The 15,503-nt window shown below is 40.6% G+C and overlaps 2 protein-coding genes across 2 annotated transcripts; one reads left to right on the plus strand and one right to left on the minus strand.

Annotated features, from left to right (window-relative positions):
• Positions 1-7,535: 7,535 nt before the first annotated feature.
• On the minus strand, positions 7,536-8,377 carry Bfra_011273 (putative protein msf1 protein; the record flags this gene model as incomplete). The annotated part of the gene is made up of 2 exons (XM_037341601.1): positions 8,072-8,377; positions 7,536-7,952 (listed from the first exon to the last, which is right to left on the minus strand). Exons 1-2 carry the CDS (start codon positions 8,222-8,224, stop codon positions 7,536-7,538), a joined length of 570 nt encoding a protein of 189 aa, XP_037188413.1. The 5' UTR covers positions 8,225-8,377.
• A 2,538-nt stretch (positions 8,378-10,915) lies between these two features.
• On the plus strand, positions 10,916-12,052 carry Bfra_011274 (putative merozoite capping protein-1 protein; the record flags this gene model as incomplete). Its single annotated transcript, XM_037341602.1, has 2 exons — positions 10,916-11,348; positions 11,460-12,052. The coding sequence occupies 2 exons, from the start codon at positions 10,916-10,918 to the stop codon at positions 12,050-12,052; spliced, it is 1,026 nt and encodes a 341-aa protein (XP_037188414.1).
• Positions 12,053-15,503: the final 3,451 nt, after the last annotated feature.

Consider the following 15,503-nt stretch of genomic DNA (forward strand, 5'->3'; position numbering starts at 1 on the left):
ATCTCGCCTTGAGAGAGCCAGGCCAATGTCTCGAGAGGATAGCAATCCAACATACATTGTGATAAAATATTCGACAACGAAGGCTGAATGGCTTGCCAGCAGCATAGCCTAATCCCGCTTCTCAAACGTGCAAGAGCGTATACTAAATGATTATCTTTGCTTTGCACTGCGCTCAGGAAGTGAGCATAAAAGTTTTTGTAATCAGAACACACGTGCTGTCCATGGGTTGTGACTGGCCGTGGGCTATTGAACTGCTCGGGGCTTGGTACGAGTTCCGGATAAATTTTGGCAGTTTGCTTGTAACTATTCTGCCTCTTGGTCTTTCGACGTTTTTCCAGTGGTAGCGCACGCCAAAAAAGGCCATTAGCCTGAGAATATGCACGATGATAGATATGTGACCATGAAGAATTTGATAATACTAAACAATTCCGCAGACTTTGTACCAAAAGTGCGTGTTTCAGCCACCGATCAAGTTCTACTAAGCGTCTTTGAGTGAGATTTAGAAATTTAGACCTTTTGCCCACATGCCGATATTGGGTGAGATCCATATAATTCCAAGGCTGTAATTTTCTATCTTCGGGGTTCCTATGTAATGCACCTTGTACGGTGAGAATTATGCGTCTATGCTCTTTCTTAGGAATCGTAGGAAATTTCGTGATTTGTTCTGTGGCAAGTTTATAAGCGTTCCCTTCTTCTTCCTGGTCCCAGGTGAGTGGGGGTTTTCCACCTCTTCTAAAGATGCTCCATACTACGAGTCCATAGGCAAATATATCACAAAGTTTCATTGCCCCCGATGTCAATGGATATGTGTCTTGCGTAAGTACTTCTGGGGCCCGCCATCCTGTAGTGCCGTGATAGACTACCTCGGATTTTGCTTCATGATCCATTGAAGACATTCCAAAATCGCAAAGCTTCGCAACCCACCCACCTCGATCTTCAAAGAGAAGAATATTTTCGGGTTTCAAGTCCCCATGTACTATAAACTCAGAGTGAAGAGCGCCCAATCCGTGACCGACATCCAGGCAGATCTTACGACAGTCATCATATGAAATCTCAGGGTGATATAGCAGAGGCTTGTCCAGAAACTCTCGAAGATCAAATCGCGCACGCTCTAGAATGAGTAGAGGGATACGGGGACTCACTTCCTCAGACTCTTCTAGGGCATCGAGACAAAGGCCCCAGCCTAAGAGTTTCACAATATTTTTATGATTGCGGAAAGAGGGGCGACACAAAGTATCGATTTCGCGATGGGCGGATACAATCTGGGAGACGAAGCTTATCTCTTCTCGTACAGGGAGTATCTGACGATGTACCATGAAAGGGTTATTATGTTGAGACGTCGCAGCCCGAGATTGCTTGATGGCTATGTTTAGATAATCGGTCACCATGGAGTTGAGCTCCACGATATCTGAATTTTCGATATGCTCTACGATTTCATCGGCCACGCCAAATACATCAAACTGAGCACCTTGACCAAGCACCGTAGCAAATTCTCGGCGGAGTCGCAAAAGCCGAGGCCCTGGTATACCATGGTCCTTTAGTGTAATCATCAGATTGCTCAAAACTTGCAAAGGATCAGTTGTTGAAGCAAATTCATCCACATGCGTGAAGCTAGAGTCAAAAGGATTTTGAGGACGATTGCTGTTCAAGGCTATAGACTGACTGAACAGGCGATCGAGCGAGGAATAGACCGCATGGCTTGGTTTTCCTGACTGATTGACTGAAAATTTGGCATTGCTGAATTCCATTGGATTTCAATCCTATTGTAGGAATAAATAAGTATCGGAATCACTTTCGACTTGAGATGAAGCAATCCAGCTTCAAAGAGTTTACTTGTGTTCCCCCAGCCTTGCTTATGTGTTGCGGCGGCTACACCAAAATAGCGACTTGCATGTAGCATGCTGGGAATATTCAGAATCAGCTTCTACTTCGGGCAGTGGGTGGGATATGTGTTATAATAACCGTAATCCTTGTCGCGCAATGCCTGCAAAGTCCTACTTAAGCCTCAGGTCCGCATGGTGTGCAGATGTCAACCTCGAAATTCGCATCTCAAGATTTGAGTATGGACCCTGCCGGGCTGGGATTAGCTGTGTTCTCTACATTTAAAGAGCTTTACTTGTTATCAAAATTCATCTGTCGGACTGTCGCTTCCGCAAAAAATGCCGATCGTGAGAAGATTGAGATTGAGGAAGAATTTCGCATGGAAGTGTTCTATCTCCGAAGCTTAGGCATACTATTCTTCCGGCATCTCAAGATCAACGACGACAAGAATTTTGATAAAGTTAGTAAACGTTCAACATCTTAGGACAGGTTTTATCGTGGGGCTTTCCGCTAATAATGAACAGGAATGGCTGGCTACCATTCTGAATGTCTTCGACCGCTTGAGGATTCTTTGCGGCGATTACGCGAAGATTGCCACGGAGCAAGACAAAGAGTATCGGACCTATTCGCCCTATTTGAACCCTGCACCAGCCAGATCTAAGATAATTGAGTTCGATCTTGAGCTCGACCCTCCCTCGCAAGAACGTCAAGGTTTTGATCTCACCATACAAGGAAAGCCAGCGTTGAAGTGGCTTGCTTTGAAGTTCGGTAGTATCGACGCCTGGAAATGGGCTCTTTTCGAGAAAAAGAAACTGGAACAACTTCTCCGACAATATCAAAAATGGAACGCAAAACTAAAAGAGCTAGTACCGCTTGTTTTGGCATTTAGTATCCAGCCAACTGACTCGACAAAGCTCACAGAGCTTGAGCTTGATGATGATGCTGCCTTCCTTGGAATAATCTCTCACGTGAGGGTCCGACAACATCTTGAAGGACTGAAAACCGTCCCGAAAGAGCGACTGTTATTGCGTGATGCAGCAGTAGATGGACCCGAAATTGCTGACTCTCTCGTCATGGCTCAATTAACCTCGAATCAGAAAAATGGCAACAGGGAGCAGGATGAATCCGTCTTGTTAGAATATAAGACGTACCAAGCCCTGGAAGAATATCATGGACCTGACAGAGAGACTGCTAGTCGCGTTGAACAACTTGCAAATCTGCTTTCTTGCTCAGAAAATTCTGATCTTAACACACTCCCCTTTAAAGGCTACATGCTCGAAGAAGAGCAAAATCGCTATGCTTTTTTGTTCGACTATCCGAGAGGCGTAGTACGGAAGCAGCCACAGTCACTCTATGATATTATTGATTCTTCTTCCACGTCCTCTCGACTTACTTTGAATGAGCGTTTTAAGGTAGCTCAAGGGATATCGAAAGCGCTTGGAGCACTGCATATTGACGGGTGGGTTCACAAGAGCTTTCGCAGTAGATCGATTGTATTTTTCTCCGATGCCAACACGCAGTCGAGCGAGTTACCATTGTATGATAAGCCCTTTCTAGTTGACTTTCAATTCTCTCGCCCTGAAGCAGCGGAGACGCAGTATACGTTTGACGATACCTTCGACCACAATGTATATCGACATCCTGATCGACAAGGAACTCCATCGATACGCTTCTCGAAAATACATGATATCTACGCGCTCGGAGTTGTATTATTGGAAGTAGGAATTTCGCAGACGGCCATCACTCTTCACCGAGAAGCTTCTTCAAGGGTAAAACATGGCTTGACTATGAGTCCGAGGGGTATGCAGAATGTTTTCCTCGAAGTTGCAAAGAGAAGACTGGCCCATTATATGGGGCAATCGTACTTAGAGGCTGTTCAGACATGTCTGTCTGGATCTCTCCGCGATTCAGTATCAAGTAATCATTTTCCAATGGCGTTTCGTCGAGAGGTGATCGACAAGATTAGTTTCAATGGCTTCGATTAGCTTACTGTAGAAAGCTCAGAGCACGGTGAGCAACGAACAAATAAGTCCAAGATTGCCGCAAATGTAACATCATGCGAATATCCAGGAGCTTGGGGTGGAATATATGGAGCTTTTACTTGCGGCGGTGAGTTTGGGGTTGGAAACTATTCATACATTCAAGAGAACAACTACAAGAAAGGAAATCATGTTAACTGAATCTAATTGAGTTTTGATAAATGGGTATATATGAACACACATACTCATAACAACCAAGTTCGTTAAGACTATGTAATCCTGAACGCCATATCTATATCGTTATGCATACTTATACTGCCATGTGATATAATGTGATATTATCATATGATATCAAGATGATCATATAACTTGATACGGACTGTATCGTGCTTTCTTGCTCCCCGACATATCTCTATTTACTCGAATCAGTCCGATAACTAATCCGATAACTAACTTAATATTTCGAGATAGTACTCACTGCTCATTACCCTGGGAGCACAATAGCTGAAATTCTCTCACACCCAGTAAAAAATCAATCTCTGTCATTTCAAACTCATTCATCGCATCACACAAATCCTAATACATCTTACGAAATATTTCATCACAAATATTACATTCTTAACTTGTGATATACCATTTGTTCTTGACTGATTAATTGGTTTATCCCAATCTAATCTTATGTATACTTCTTAGAGGTAGGTAGGTAAGTAACCAGGTCGACAAAGCAACAGAGTCGAAGTGTAATGGGCGAGCGAAGTGATGTGGAGAAGCATGGAAGGAACGAGTGAGGGGAAGGCAGCTATATTAAGAGAGATCAGAGAGATCAATAAATCAGACAATTAGCAGAGCACGGATCAGAAGTCACAAAACAGCGTCAGTAGATAAATTATCATTCCAAGACTACTAAACTGCAAAATCCTATCCCACATTGGATTGGGCTTTCTTTCGCTTCTCCCAATTTACTCCTCAATGGGAGTAATTTTACGAATGTACGGTGATATATACTAAGGAGATGGTATAATGAATGGTGAGACAGATGGTAAAGTAGATAGTGGATAGATAGGGGAAAATTTATTAATAGATGTAGTGGATGAAGTAAATGCGAAGTAGATATTGTAAAGGGCTTTCTTTTCGCTTCTCCTAATTTATTCTTCAGGATGATCTCGCAGTGCAAGATTCTCTATGTTAAATATGTTAAATAGGTAGTAAATCAGATAAGGTAGAAAAGGGGATGAGATGGATGGCGTAATAGATAGCAAGGTATGTGATGAAGAAATGATGAGATAAATAGTGAGGTCGATTAGACTTAGATTAGGTATAGTTAAGATATAAATGTGATGTAAATATTGTAAAGGGCTCTCTCACGCTTCTCCAAATTTACCCCTCAGAATGATCTTGCAACTACAAGGTTCTATATGGCGTATAGATGGTAGGTGATAAATGTCGAGGTAAATGAAGGGACGGGGAAAGGGCTTTCTTTTCGCTTCTCCCAATTTACCCCTCGGGGTGATTAGGCTGTGCAACGGAGGGGAGCCGATTATGAGTCTCGTGGATAATCCACAGATTATCCATACACAGAACGGATAATTGGAAATCCAAATGAATGATTTACAAAACAGATACAGACAATCTACAAATAATCCATTTACTTATAGATTATTCATCAATTTATAAATAATATCTATTATCTACAAATAATCCATAGATAAACTATAGATTACGTCTAGATTTTTCCTATATCGACAAATTCATCATAAGAGTAACTCAAATGTTTTGTTTCTTATCTAATTACATTTTAGACTAATAATATAGTAATTACTTATATTCCTAAATACTATGTTAACTAAATAAAAAGGTTATAACAAATTTTAATACTCATCCTAAGAATACTAAAATGAAGAATTTAAAAAAGCTTTGAATCATATTGATAGACAAGATTATACCGACCAACAAAGCTATATATGTCGAAGATAGTGATTCACGTGATGTCAAGAAGGAGGGGCGGTTAGTCTAACTGTAGATTAGTGGGAACTCTGACCATAGCAAGAGTTCTTACCCTATAGATTAAATGCCCTTAAGGTTCTATAACATAGTTATATATGTAATTCTATAACCTCTAAAAGTCCTCAAAGTCTACCCTAAGCTTCCCATTATGCCCCGGTAGAGTATCATAATCTCAACATATATACACATATATAGGCCCTAAAATTATATTACAAAAAGATCCCCTCCTCCCCCGCCTTTTAAATTCCAAGTCGTAATTACGTTTCAATTTTCAAATTTTCAATCACATCAGTATGATTGGTTCCTCAATGTCAGCAGGTATGCCAGGTAGGCATGGGATTTTAACATCGATGATATCGGTATCGATATCATTTGCGATATTGCAATTATATAGTCGGATTGAATGGAAATCCCTTCTCAAATCCTACGAATTATTCCTCCCTCTTTCGAAAAGGAATATCTATCCCCCTATTTCCTTATCATCTCATCCCATCCCATCCCATCCCATCACTTTCCCTCTCCCTCTCCCTCTCCCTCTCCCTCTCCCTCCCCTCATCCTAAAACCCCATCCATCCCTCTTTTTATCACTCACACACCAACCAACCCCTCAACCAAACCCCTCAACGAACCAACCAAGCACTCGCTTAGAATCTCTCTCTCCCTTTCTCTCCCTTTCTCCCTCTACATCTCCAAGAACAACTTCTATACTCATATATATCCCCATCCCCATCCCCATCCCCATCCCCATCCCCATCCACAGTCACATCCAAACGCCCAAACCCAATAAAGTCACCCAATAAATAACTAGCCAGGCAGCGAACCAACCTATCCACCAAACAAGTACCTACCTACCTACCTACCTACCTAGGTATAAACCCTATATACTCACTCACTCACTCACTCACTCACTCACTGAAAGATAACCAACTAAAAAACCAACCAAGTACCTACCTAGGTATTTCAAACAAGAAGAGAGGAGAAAGGAGATAGAAGAAAGGAAAACTAGAGATTTACATACATTATTACAACATCTGACATGTATTTTATTATTCATGCATGCATCCATCAATCACAGTCACTCTCTCACTCTCTCACTCATAGAATAACATAATATAAAGTAAAGTCTAATATTCTCTTCCTCCAGGTCTCACACTCACTGACTCGCTCATTCTATCTACATCCCTCCCCTATTCAGCTTCATCTATAAACCCACCCACCCATCTATCTATCTATTTTTATCTCCTCTTTCAAAGAAGAAAAAAAGCACTGAAAAGGAAAAAAAGAAAAAAAAGGGGGTATCTGTATCGTAACAATAACCCACATCAGCGTTGAGGATGAAAAACTTCTTTGAATGTCATGACTTTTTCATTCAAAGACAACAAAAGACAATCGTCTTTATGAAGCAAAACCCAACCTAACCCAATCCCATTTATCCTTTTTGAACGCCGCGCTTAAAATAGAATTCGCAACCGAGATCTTCCCTTCTAGAACTCCGAAAGTGGACTTTTTTGTATACCGGGACCTGTAATGAAAAATCCCAAAACTCCCAAGATGATGTTAAACTCGTAAATGGCGAAGTGAAGTGAAGAGGAGTAAATGAGTAAGGGAGAAATCGTTCGAGTCGTGATGTAATAAGATTCGAATAATATGAATCTCATCATGTATATCTCGGATCGGACCGGAATATTCTCACGCAAACCCCTCTCCAAAACTGCCTTCAAATTTCGAACTTTATGCAGTAACAGTAGCCGCTTGTTGCTGTCTCATTTTTTCCTCGCTGAATACACTCCTGCTCATCGCCAAAACTGCTTCGAATCCCTCCTTTCCTTTTCGTGCATTTTCCGAGAAAGCCGTAACTGTCGCGTCTTCAACGGCATTCTTCACTTTTTGCCATCCACCACATAATGCAGTAATCTGTGCCGTTTGTACAAATTGTGTTGTGTTTGCCGATAGAGGTTGATAGACAACGGTTTCTTGCACATTGATGATATTGGAAAATGTAAGATTGGTAGAGGTCATTGTGACTTTTTTGGTAATCGGATCGACATATGAGGTTTCGAAGACGTGGGATGTATCTTTACCGCCCATGAGAGATTGAAGCCATTTTGGAGCTGATTGTTGGCAGGTGATTAAACGTTCGGTTCGTAACTGTGATTGATTAGTATTTGTGGTTTGTGTGTAGAGGAGAAGAAGAGGAGGAGATAGAGGAAGGGAAAGAGGAAGAAGAAGAGGAGAAGAAGAAGAAGAAGAAGAAGAAAAGAACATACAATTCCAGTTTCAGCATCTACATGTCGTGATAATGTATCGACGGCGATAACATGGGTAGATTTGTGATTCCATGGACAATACTTTCTCCAGTTTGCAGTTGAGACTTCTTCCCATGAGTAATCGAATTTGCAATCGCTTGAAAAGACCTTCATTTTGATCGTGTGCCTTTGGTCGTGTGCTTGTTGGAGATTTGGACCCTTCTTTTTGTAATCTTAGAACGACTAAGAAGTTATCGTAGGGATGGTATTTTTAAGTATCGATGAGTAATTGTCGATCGTGAATGGAGCGACTTGATTGATGTATCGTGTTTCTATTAATCTATTGTATCGCAAAAAACAAATGTATGATAGGTATTGCTAGTCGTAATCAAGAAGGAGGAAGAGTCAGATAGTTATAAACTTATAGGAAATATCGAATTTGTTAGTAAGATAGGATTTTGAAGATAAAGGGTCGGATCGAATTCGGATTTTGTCTGAGCTTTTCTCTTCCCTCTACCACTTTTTTGCTTGTGAAAATCAAATTTTTCGCCATCGGTGTTTCGCTTAATTTCCATCCGATCATGTCTCAGAGAGTCAAGGTTCTTCCTTCTCTTCTCCATATTGTTGATCTTAAGAAGAAGAGAAGATCTTCCACATCTCGTCCCTTTTGACCTTGGTTATCGTTTCTCCGATTCCCGGACGAATGGTCTTTCTCAATTCCTAATACGAGATGTGATGGAAAGTTGTAGAATTACCAGGTATTCCTTATCGAGGTGTTGATATGGGTTATCATGAATTTGGATTGGTGGTTGAATGGATTACCTGCATCATTTGGATCATCAATATCATCATTATTCAAGGACCGTTCAAGGACCGTTCAAGGACCTGTAACCAACAAATGACATTGGAATTGGAATTGGAATTGAACGGATCCGAGTTAACCTACCTACACCACTACATTCGTGGGTCCGGGTAATACTGGAATGGCAAATATCATATTATCCATTGTACCGATTAACCAGTCTCGAGACCAGTCCAATCCAGTACATCGTATATCTCTATCCCTCGGGCCACGATATTGGCCTTGCACCTTGGACCTTGGACCTGAGACTTTAAGTTACCCTTTGGCCAACCAACTAAATTAAACCAGAGAACAACTCGGGATATGATCCGAGGACCTTTACATGGACGGCAATGGATGTAGTAGTTTGATAGTACTGTACAGAGGAGTAGAGATCAAACCATAAAAGACTTTACCCGATGAGAACTCTAGACTCTAGCTTGGCCGTCTTTCAAACTCAAAACCCTGAAGCTTGTCATGTATACTATACTATGTACAGACGACAACTTACAACTCACAAGCTTCTAGTGCCTGGTTGATGTGCGGGGCTCCCGTTACGCTTCCTTTTGGACGGTCTCTGTGGGAACTTGGAGGTTAGTTTGGAGGGACCTGGCTGATGGACTAGTCCTAAGAGGTGTGGTGCGAGGGCACTTGATATTGACATGACTTCTGTGTCCCTTTCCTTGGATACCATGCACGACGGAAAGAAAGGAGAGAATAGGAAATGTACATTTGTCGAGGTTACAGCCTTTACCATACGATATTACGATAGTTGCTTGGACTTTTCTGTGCGTGTATAGGATTTCCCTCGAAAGTAAGTGTCTGTTTGGGCGTGTCTCGAGATGTAAGATATGTATCAAGTAATGATATCAAGTAACGGCGGACGACATTACAATTCAGCTCTGATGATTAAATGAAGTTGGAATATTAATATCATCCAAAGATATTCATCTCCATCGTATGAGCTATCCTTCCAAAAGACTTTCAATCTCATCACTTGAATGGAGCGTCGATTTTCTATGTCTGTCTTGATACATGTATATATATATATATATATATATCATACAGCATCGCAAATAATAAGTTCTCTCTGATGATCCTCTCCTCTCTCTCTCTCTCTCTCTCTCTCTCTCTCTCTCTTACACAAATAACAATTCCATACTACCTCCACATAACCAATCAATATCTCATCTACTCCACAATTCTTCATCCATCCTGATTCCTGACCCATATCCTCCAAAGCTTTCCCCTTCCCCGACTTTGCCAATTCATGTTTTGCATGCACAAACCAACCAAATCCACCAATCAGTCCAGATTGCCATTTGGTGAATCCCCATTCAATCATCCTCTGATAGGTTGAAACTTGATACTCACCTCATATTTCCTGAAATCCTCTAACCTGTCCAGAATATAGAACATGGACATATGTCAATATGTCCAATACCTACCTAGTAGATACATACACCAGACAAAGTCCTCTCCAAATAAAGTAAACATTACATTCCAAAATACACAATCTCAGACAGATCATAGAACTAGATAGCAAAACGCGTGAATTGCTTGCTGTACACCCAAAAAGACGAAACTATCTATCATTCCCCCTAAAAGTAACCTACCTTGTTTGTTTTTTGCACGGTACAGGAAGTAACCAGAGCCCCCGTGGCTGGAGAGAATGGATGGGGAGTGAGGAGATTATTGAGTGATTGCTCAGCTTATAATTTAACTACATAACATCTTCCTTTTGATCTTTTCTCTCTTCACTCTTTCCTATCCATCTCTCCTTTTTCTTAATTCAAAAGTATCACACATATCACTTCTCTATTATTATCATTATTATTATCTACTCAATTATAAGTGAATTGTATTTCATCGAACCACTTCCCCATCCATCTCGGATAAGATCTCTCTCTTTATCGCAAACCAACAATCGCGACAACTAACCTCGTCAATAATAACAACAACAACAAAAACAACAACAACAACCACCCTTCAATTTCCAATATTTTCAAACACAATACACAATCATGCCCGTTACGTTAAGAAAACGTCCTGCTCCAGCTGAGCCTCCTGCTCCAGCTCCTCCTGCCAAAAAGAAGTCAACTGTCGCAAAGACCGTCGCAAAAGTCAAGGAAACTGTTAAGAAAGCCGCTGAACCAAAAGCTACCAAAGCTACCAAAGCTGCTCCTGCATCAAAGACAAATGGATCTAAAGCAAAGACTGAAACCAAAGTCGAAGCTCCAGCTCCCTTGCCTCAAGTTAAAGCTTCCAAAGCTTCAGCTGCAGCTCCAGCTCCAGCAGCAACAACAAAAGCTGTAGTTGGTGAAACCATCGATCTTAAAGGATTCGGTGGAGAAATTGAAACGAATGAAGGTGAAAAGACGACACTTGAGAAACTTGTTTCCGAGAGTAAGAATGGTGTTGTACTTTTTACTTACCCTAAAGCTTCTACTCCAGGATGTAAGTATCCTACTCCGTCAATATTTATCAATCCATCTATCCATCCATCCATCTCAATCTCATTTCTCATCCATTCAACTTGATCCTTATCCAGTCACTAATTTTCTCAAGGCACAACCCAGGTCTGCGCTTTCCGCGACTCTCATCCTACTCTCCTCTTAACCGGCTACACCGTCTATGGTCTCTCAAAAGATTCCCCCAAATCCAACACCACTTTCAAAACCAATCAAAAACTTCCTTATACACTTCTCTGCGACACAAAGGCTTCACTCATCTCCGCAATTGGTTTGAAAAATGCAAAGGGTACCACTAGAGGTGTATTTGTTATTGACAAATCTGGAAAGGTGTTGGCTGCACAGGCTGGAAGTCCTAAGGGTACACTTGAGCTTGTAGAGAAATTGATTGGTGCTGAGAAAGAAGAAACTGAGAAGGAAGAAGCTGCAGTAGAAGGAGAGAAAGAAACTGAAAAGGAAAATGAGAATGAAACCGCAGAAGAAACCAAAGAGGAAGTCTCATCAATCTCAGAGGAAAAACAAACCGAGGAACCAACAATCCCAGAAACAAATGGTACCAACGGGACCAACTCATCTACATCAAAGGAAGATGTAGCCAAAGCAGAAGTTGCAGCCGATGTAGCCGATACAGCTGAAAAACTTGACGGCAAAGATTCCGAAGTTAAAGCTGCTGAGACTTCAACAGCTTGAGTACGGAGGTCTTGATTTGAGTCTGATTTTCAGGATGAATGCGTGGTTTGATGAATTCATTCATCTGCATTGCTGCTACTTGCATAAACTCCCTGTCCATCCACTGCATGCATGCGTTTATGCATACATTTTCTTCTCATTTGATCTTCGGATTCTGGTTTTGATTTTTGATGGGCATCAAAAGGAAGCGAGGTATGGTGATGAATGGATTGCCAAAAAGCATGGAATAGTTTTGATTTGATTCGGTTGATCTATCTTATCTGCTGGTTTAATTGGTTTCTAAGGATACTTATTTCAATCTACCTTCATGGCTCCTTCCACTTTCTATTCCCCAATACTCATTTCACAACTTAAACTAGTGGAAGGAAGAAAGCAGGGAAGGAAGAGATACTCATCTTTCTCTTTTGATACTATTCAATTCGATTCAAATTTTTCTTTATGTTATGTATGGGCAGGTGCTATGGAGTGAGTTTGGGGTTTCTCTCTTTTTCTTTTTCGTTACGGAGAATGCGGGATAGGGTGCAAATAAGACAGACATTAAATACAACACAATATGATATGATATGGAGGATACTGGGTATGGAAGATGGATATGAAAGATGGATAGGATTTTATAGGATAGCATAGGATAGGATAGGATATGATATCTGAATTCTAGGTTCTATTCTATTCAATTTACTTTTGTGGATGAGTTGTTTAGGTGTGTATATCTGATGGTGATTTGGTGATTTTGATACTCTCGATACTGGTGAGTGAATAGATGATGAATAATGAATAGGTGAAGAGGGAATTGGATGTGTATACATCCAGCCATATGTCCATTCGGTCATCTATACATACAAATTATCATACATGGATCTCCATTATACACATCACACCACGCCATCTGTTCAATTATTCATCTATCAATACATATCTAACCATGGATGCACACATCACACTACGCCATCTATATACACATCTATCTATACACATCCGGTCATACATATACAGTCGTCACCTGTTCACCCATCCATCCATCCATCCATCCATCCATCCATCCATCCACCATCCCTTCATCTATACACCTTCCATCCAGCCATCCATCTATCTTCCACTCATCTATATACATCAAGTCACCCATTCATATAAATACACTTATTCTCCCCAAAATTTCGAAACTTAAGACCTAAGATTCAAGACCTAATATTCAAAATTGTGATCTCAACACTCATGAGTAAAATCTTACGCTCGAAACCCTCACTCCTCACTTCTCCTTCTCCTTCCCCCTTTCCTTCCCCTTCCCCTTCGTCTATTCACATCACTTCATTCGTCTATACTTCCTTTTGTATCTATTTAGTATCTATCCACACCTCTCCTCTCCTTTTCGGTTTATTCATCTTTTATCAAATTTTCATACTTCATACTCCATACTTCATCCATCTTCATCTTCTCCTCTAATTCGGTTCAGTTCATTTCACTTCTAATCCATATCATCCTCACCATCCATGTTTCTCTACGAGATAATCACTCCTCTCCTCCTTAATTTTTCCTTTCACTCCTCCTTTTCACTTCCTTTTATTCTTTATTCATCTATATTTTTTCGTATATTCGTATATCCATCTTCTCTCAATCACTTTATCATCTTCCTTTGAGTCTATTTCTAATTCATTTTGTTCGTTTTCTGTTTAATATATTTCCTATTTATCCTCGCTCCTCTTCCTCACTTCATTCATCTTCCATCTTATCTCACTCCCCTTGCTCTTCGCTTCCTTATGACTCCTCATCCACCCTTCATTTTTTTTGTACTCTTCTTTTCCTTTCGTTAGAACTACTTCTCTTTCTTACTTCTCCTTCAAAATCATTTCCCTCAAATCACTTCATCTATGCACCTCCTCCCGATCAACTTCTCCCAGCCAGTTTCTCGTTTCTCTTCACTTCATTCATCCTCTCCCTCTAATTAATTATCCATTCTTACCTCTCTCTATCACTTCTACTTGTCATTTCTCTTCTAAATATATATATATGTCTCTTTAGTTCTCTCACCTCATCTATCCTGCCCCTCCAATTCATCATTCATCATTCATCATTCATCATCAATTCATTTCTCCTTTCTCCTTCTCTCCTCTTCAATTCTCTTTTCAAATTGTTCCTAGATTATTTCCCTTCCCCTTCATTTATCAAAATTACTTTGTTTATCCTTCTCTCTCTTGACTACTTCTCCCCATCACTTCGTCTACCCCCCTCCAGTTCACTATCAATCCGCACCTCTCCTCCTCATTTCTCCTCTCTATTAATCACTTCTCTCCTCACTTCAAACATTATTTTCCTTTCTCCCTTTTCCCTTTTACATCTTCCCTTTTTACTACTTACTTCCTGATTCATCTCCTCGCTTTGTCCATCTTTCTCCCGATCAACTTCTCCTCTCCACTTCTCCACCTCTCTTCCCTTCCCATCGCTTCCCCTCTATATTTCTCCTCCTAACTATTTACTTCCCCTTCTCGCTTCCCCTTCCCTTTATTTATCCTTTCTTTTTATTTCTTTTCTTATACTTATTTCTCCTCTACTCACCATTTCTCTACCCGACTTTTCCTTCTCACTTCATTGATCTTCCTCTCTGTTTCCTTTTTCACACTCACTTCATTTCTTATTTCTCCTCTACTAATCACTCCTACTCATTTCTCTTTTCCTTCCAAATCGCTCTACTTCACTCCCATGTTCTTACACTCCCCATCTCCTATTTTCTTTCCCTATCTCCTATTTTCGCTTCTCGTCTGCTCTGGTCTCGTCTACTGTACCTCGTAATATTCCCTATTCCCTATTTCATCTTCCATATTCCTCATATTATACTCCGTGCATACCAAATGAAGGAATGAAAAAAATGGAAAGGATGAAGTATATAGATACTCAAGGAGACAAGATAGGATAATCAAGCTACATACTTACCCCCTATTTACTCCCATTCACAGAGAAAATAGAATATAAACGAATAGAAAGATAGATATGCGGATACCCACCTACCTGTAGATAATAGATAGTAAACAGTAAACAGTAAACAGTAATCAGCTAATCAATACCCATTCAGCACTTATCCAACATCTTTCCTCTCCCCTCCCCCTCTTTGTATCAAGTATCAGATATCAGATATCAGATATCAAATATCGAACACAACTCCATCTATATCACCCCCCCAATGATAAACAATACCTTTGAATACCTGCGTTTCTCTAGCCTGAGAGCTCTCCATTCCCACTTTTATTCCACCCCCATGCTATCTCTATTCTAATCTATATTCACCTTATTCTATAATATCTGGAATTTATCCTCCCATCCCATCCTGTCTTATCTCTATCCTACTGCCATCCTGTTCTATTCTATCCCATCCCACCTCATCCTATTTTATCTCATTCCCACACTCCATTCCCACACCTCTATCTCCCTCTACCTTCCTACTCACACAAACCAGAACAAT

Source organism: Botrytis fragariae (genome assembly GCF_013461495.1).
Source record: "Botrytis fragariae strain BVB16 chromosome Unknown tig00000225, whole genome shotgun sequence".
NCBI classification, from domain to species: domain Eukaryota; kingdom Fungi; phylum Ascomycota; class Leotiomycetes; order Helotiales; family Sclerotiniaceae; genus Botrytis; species Botrytis fragariae.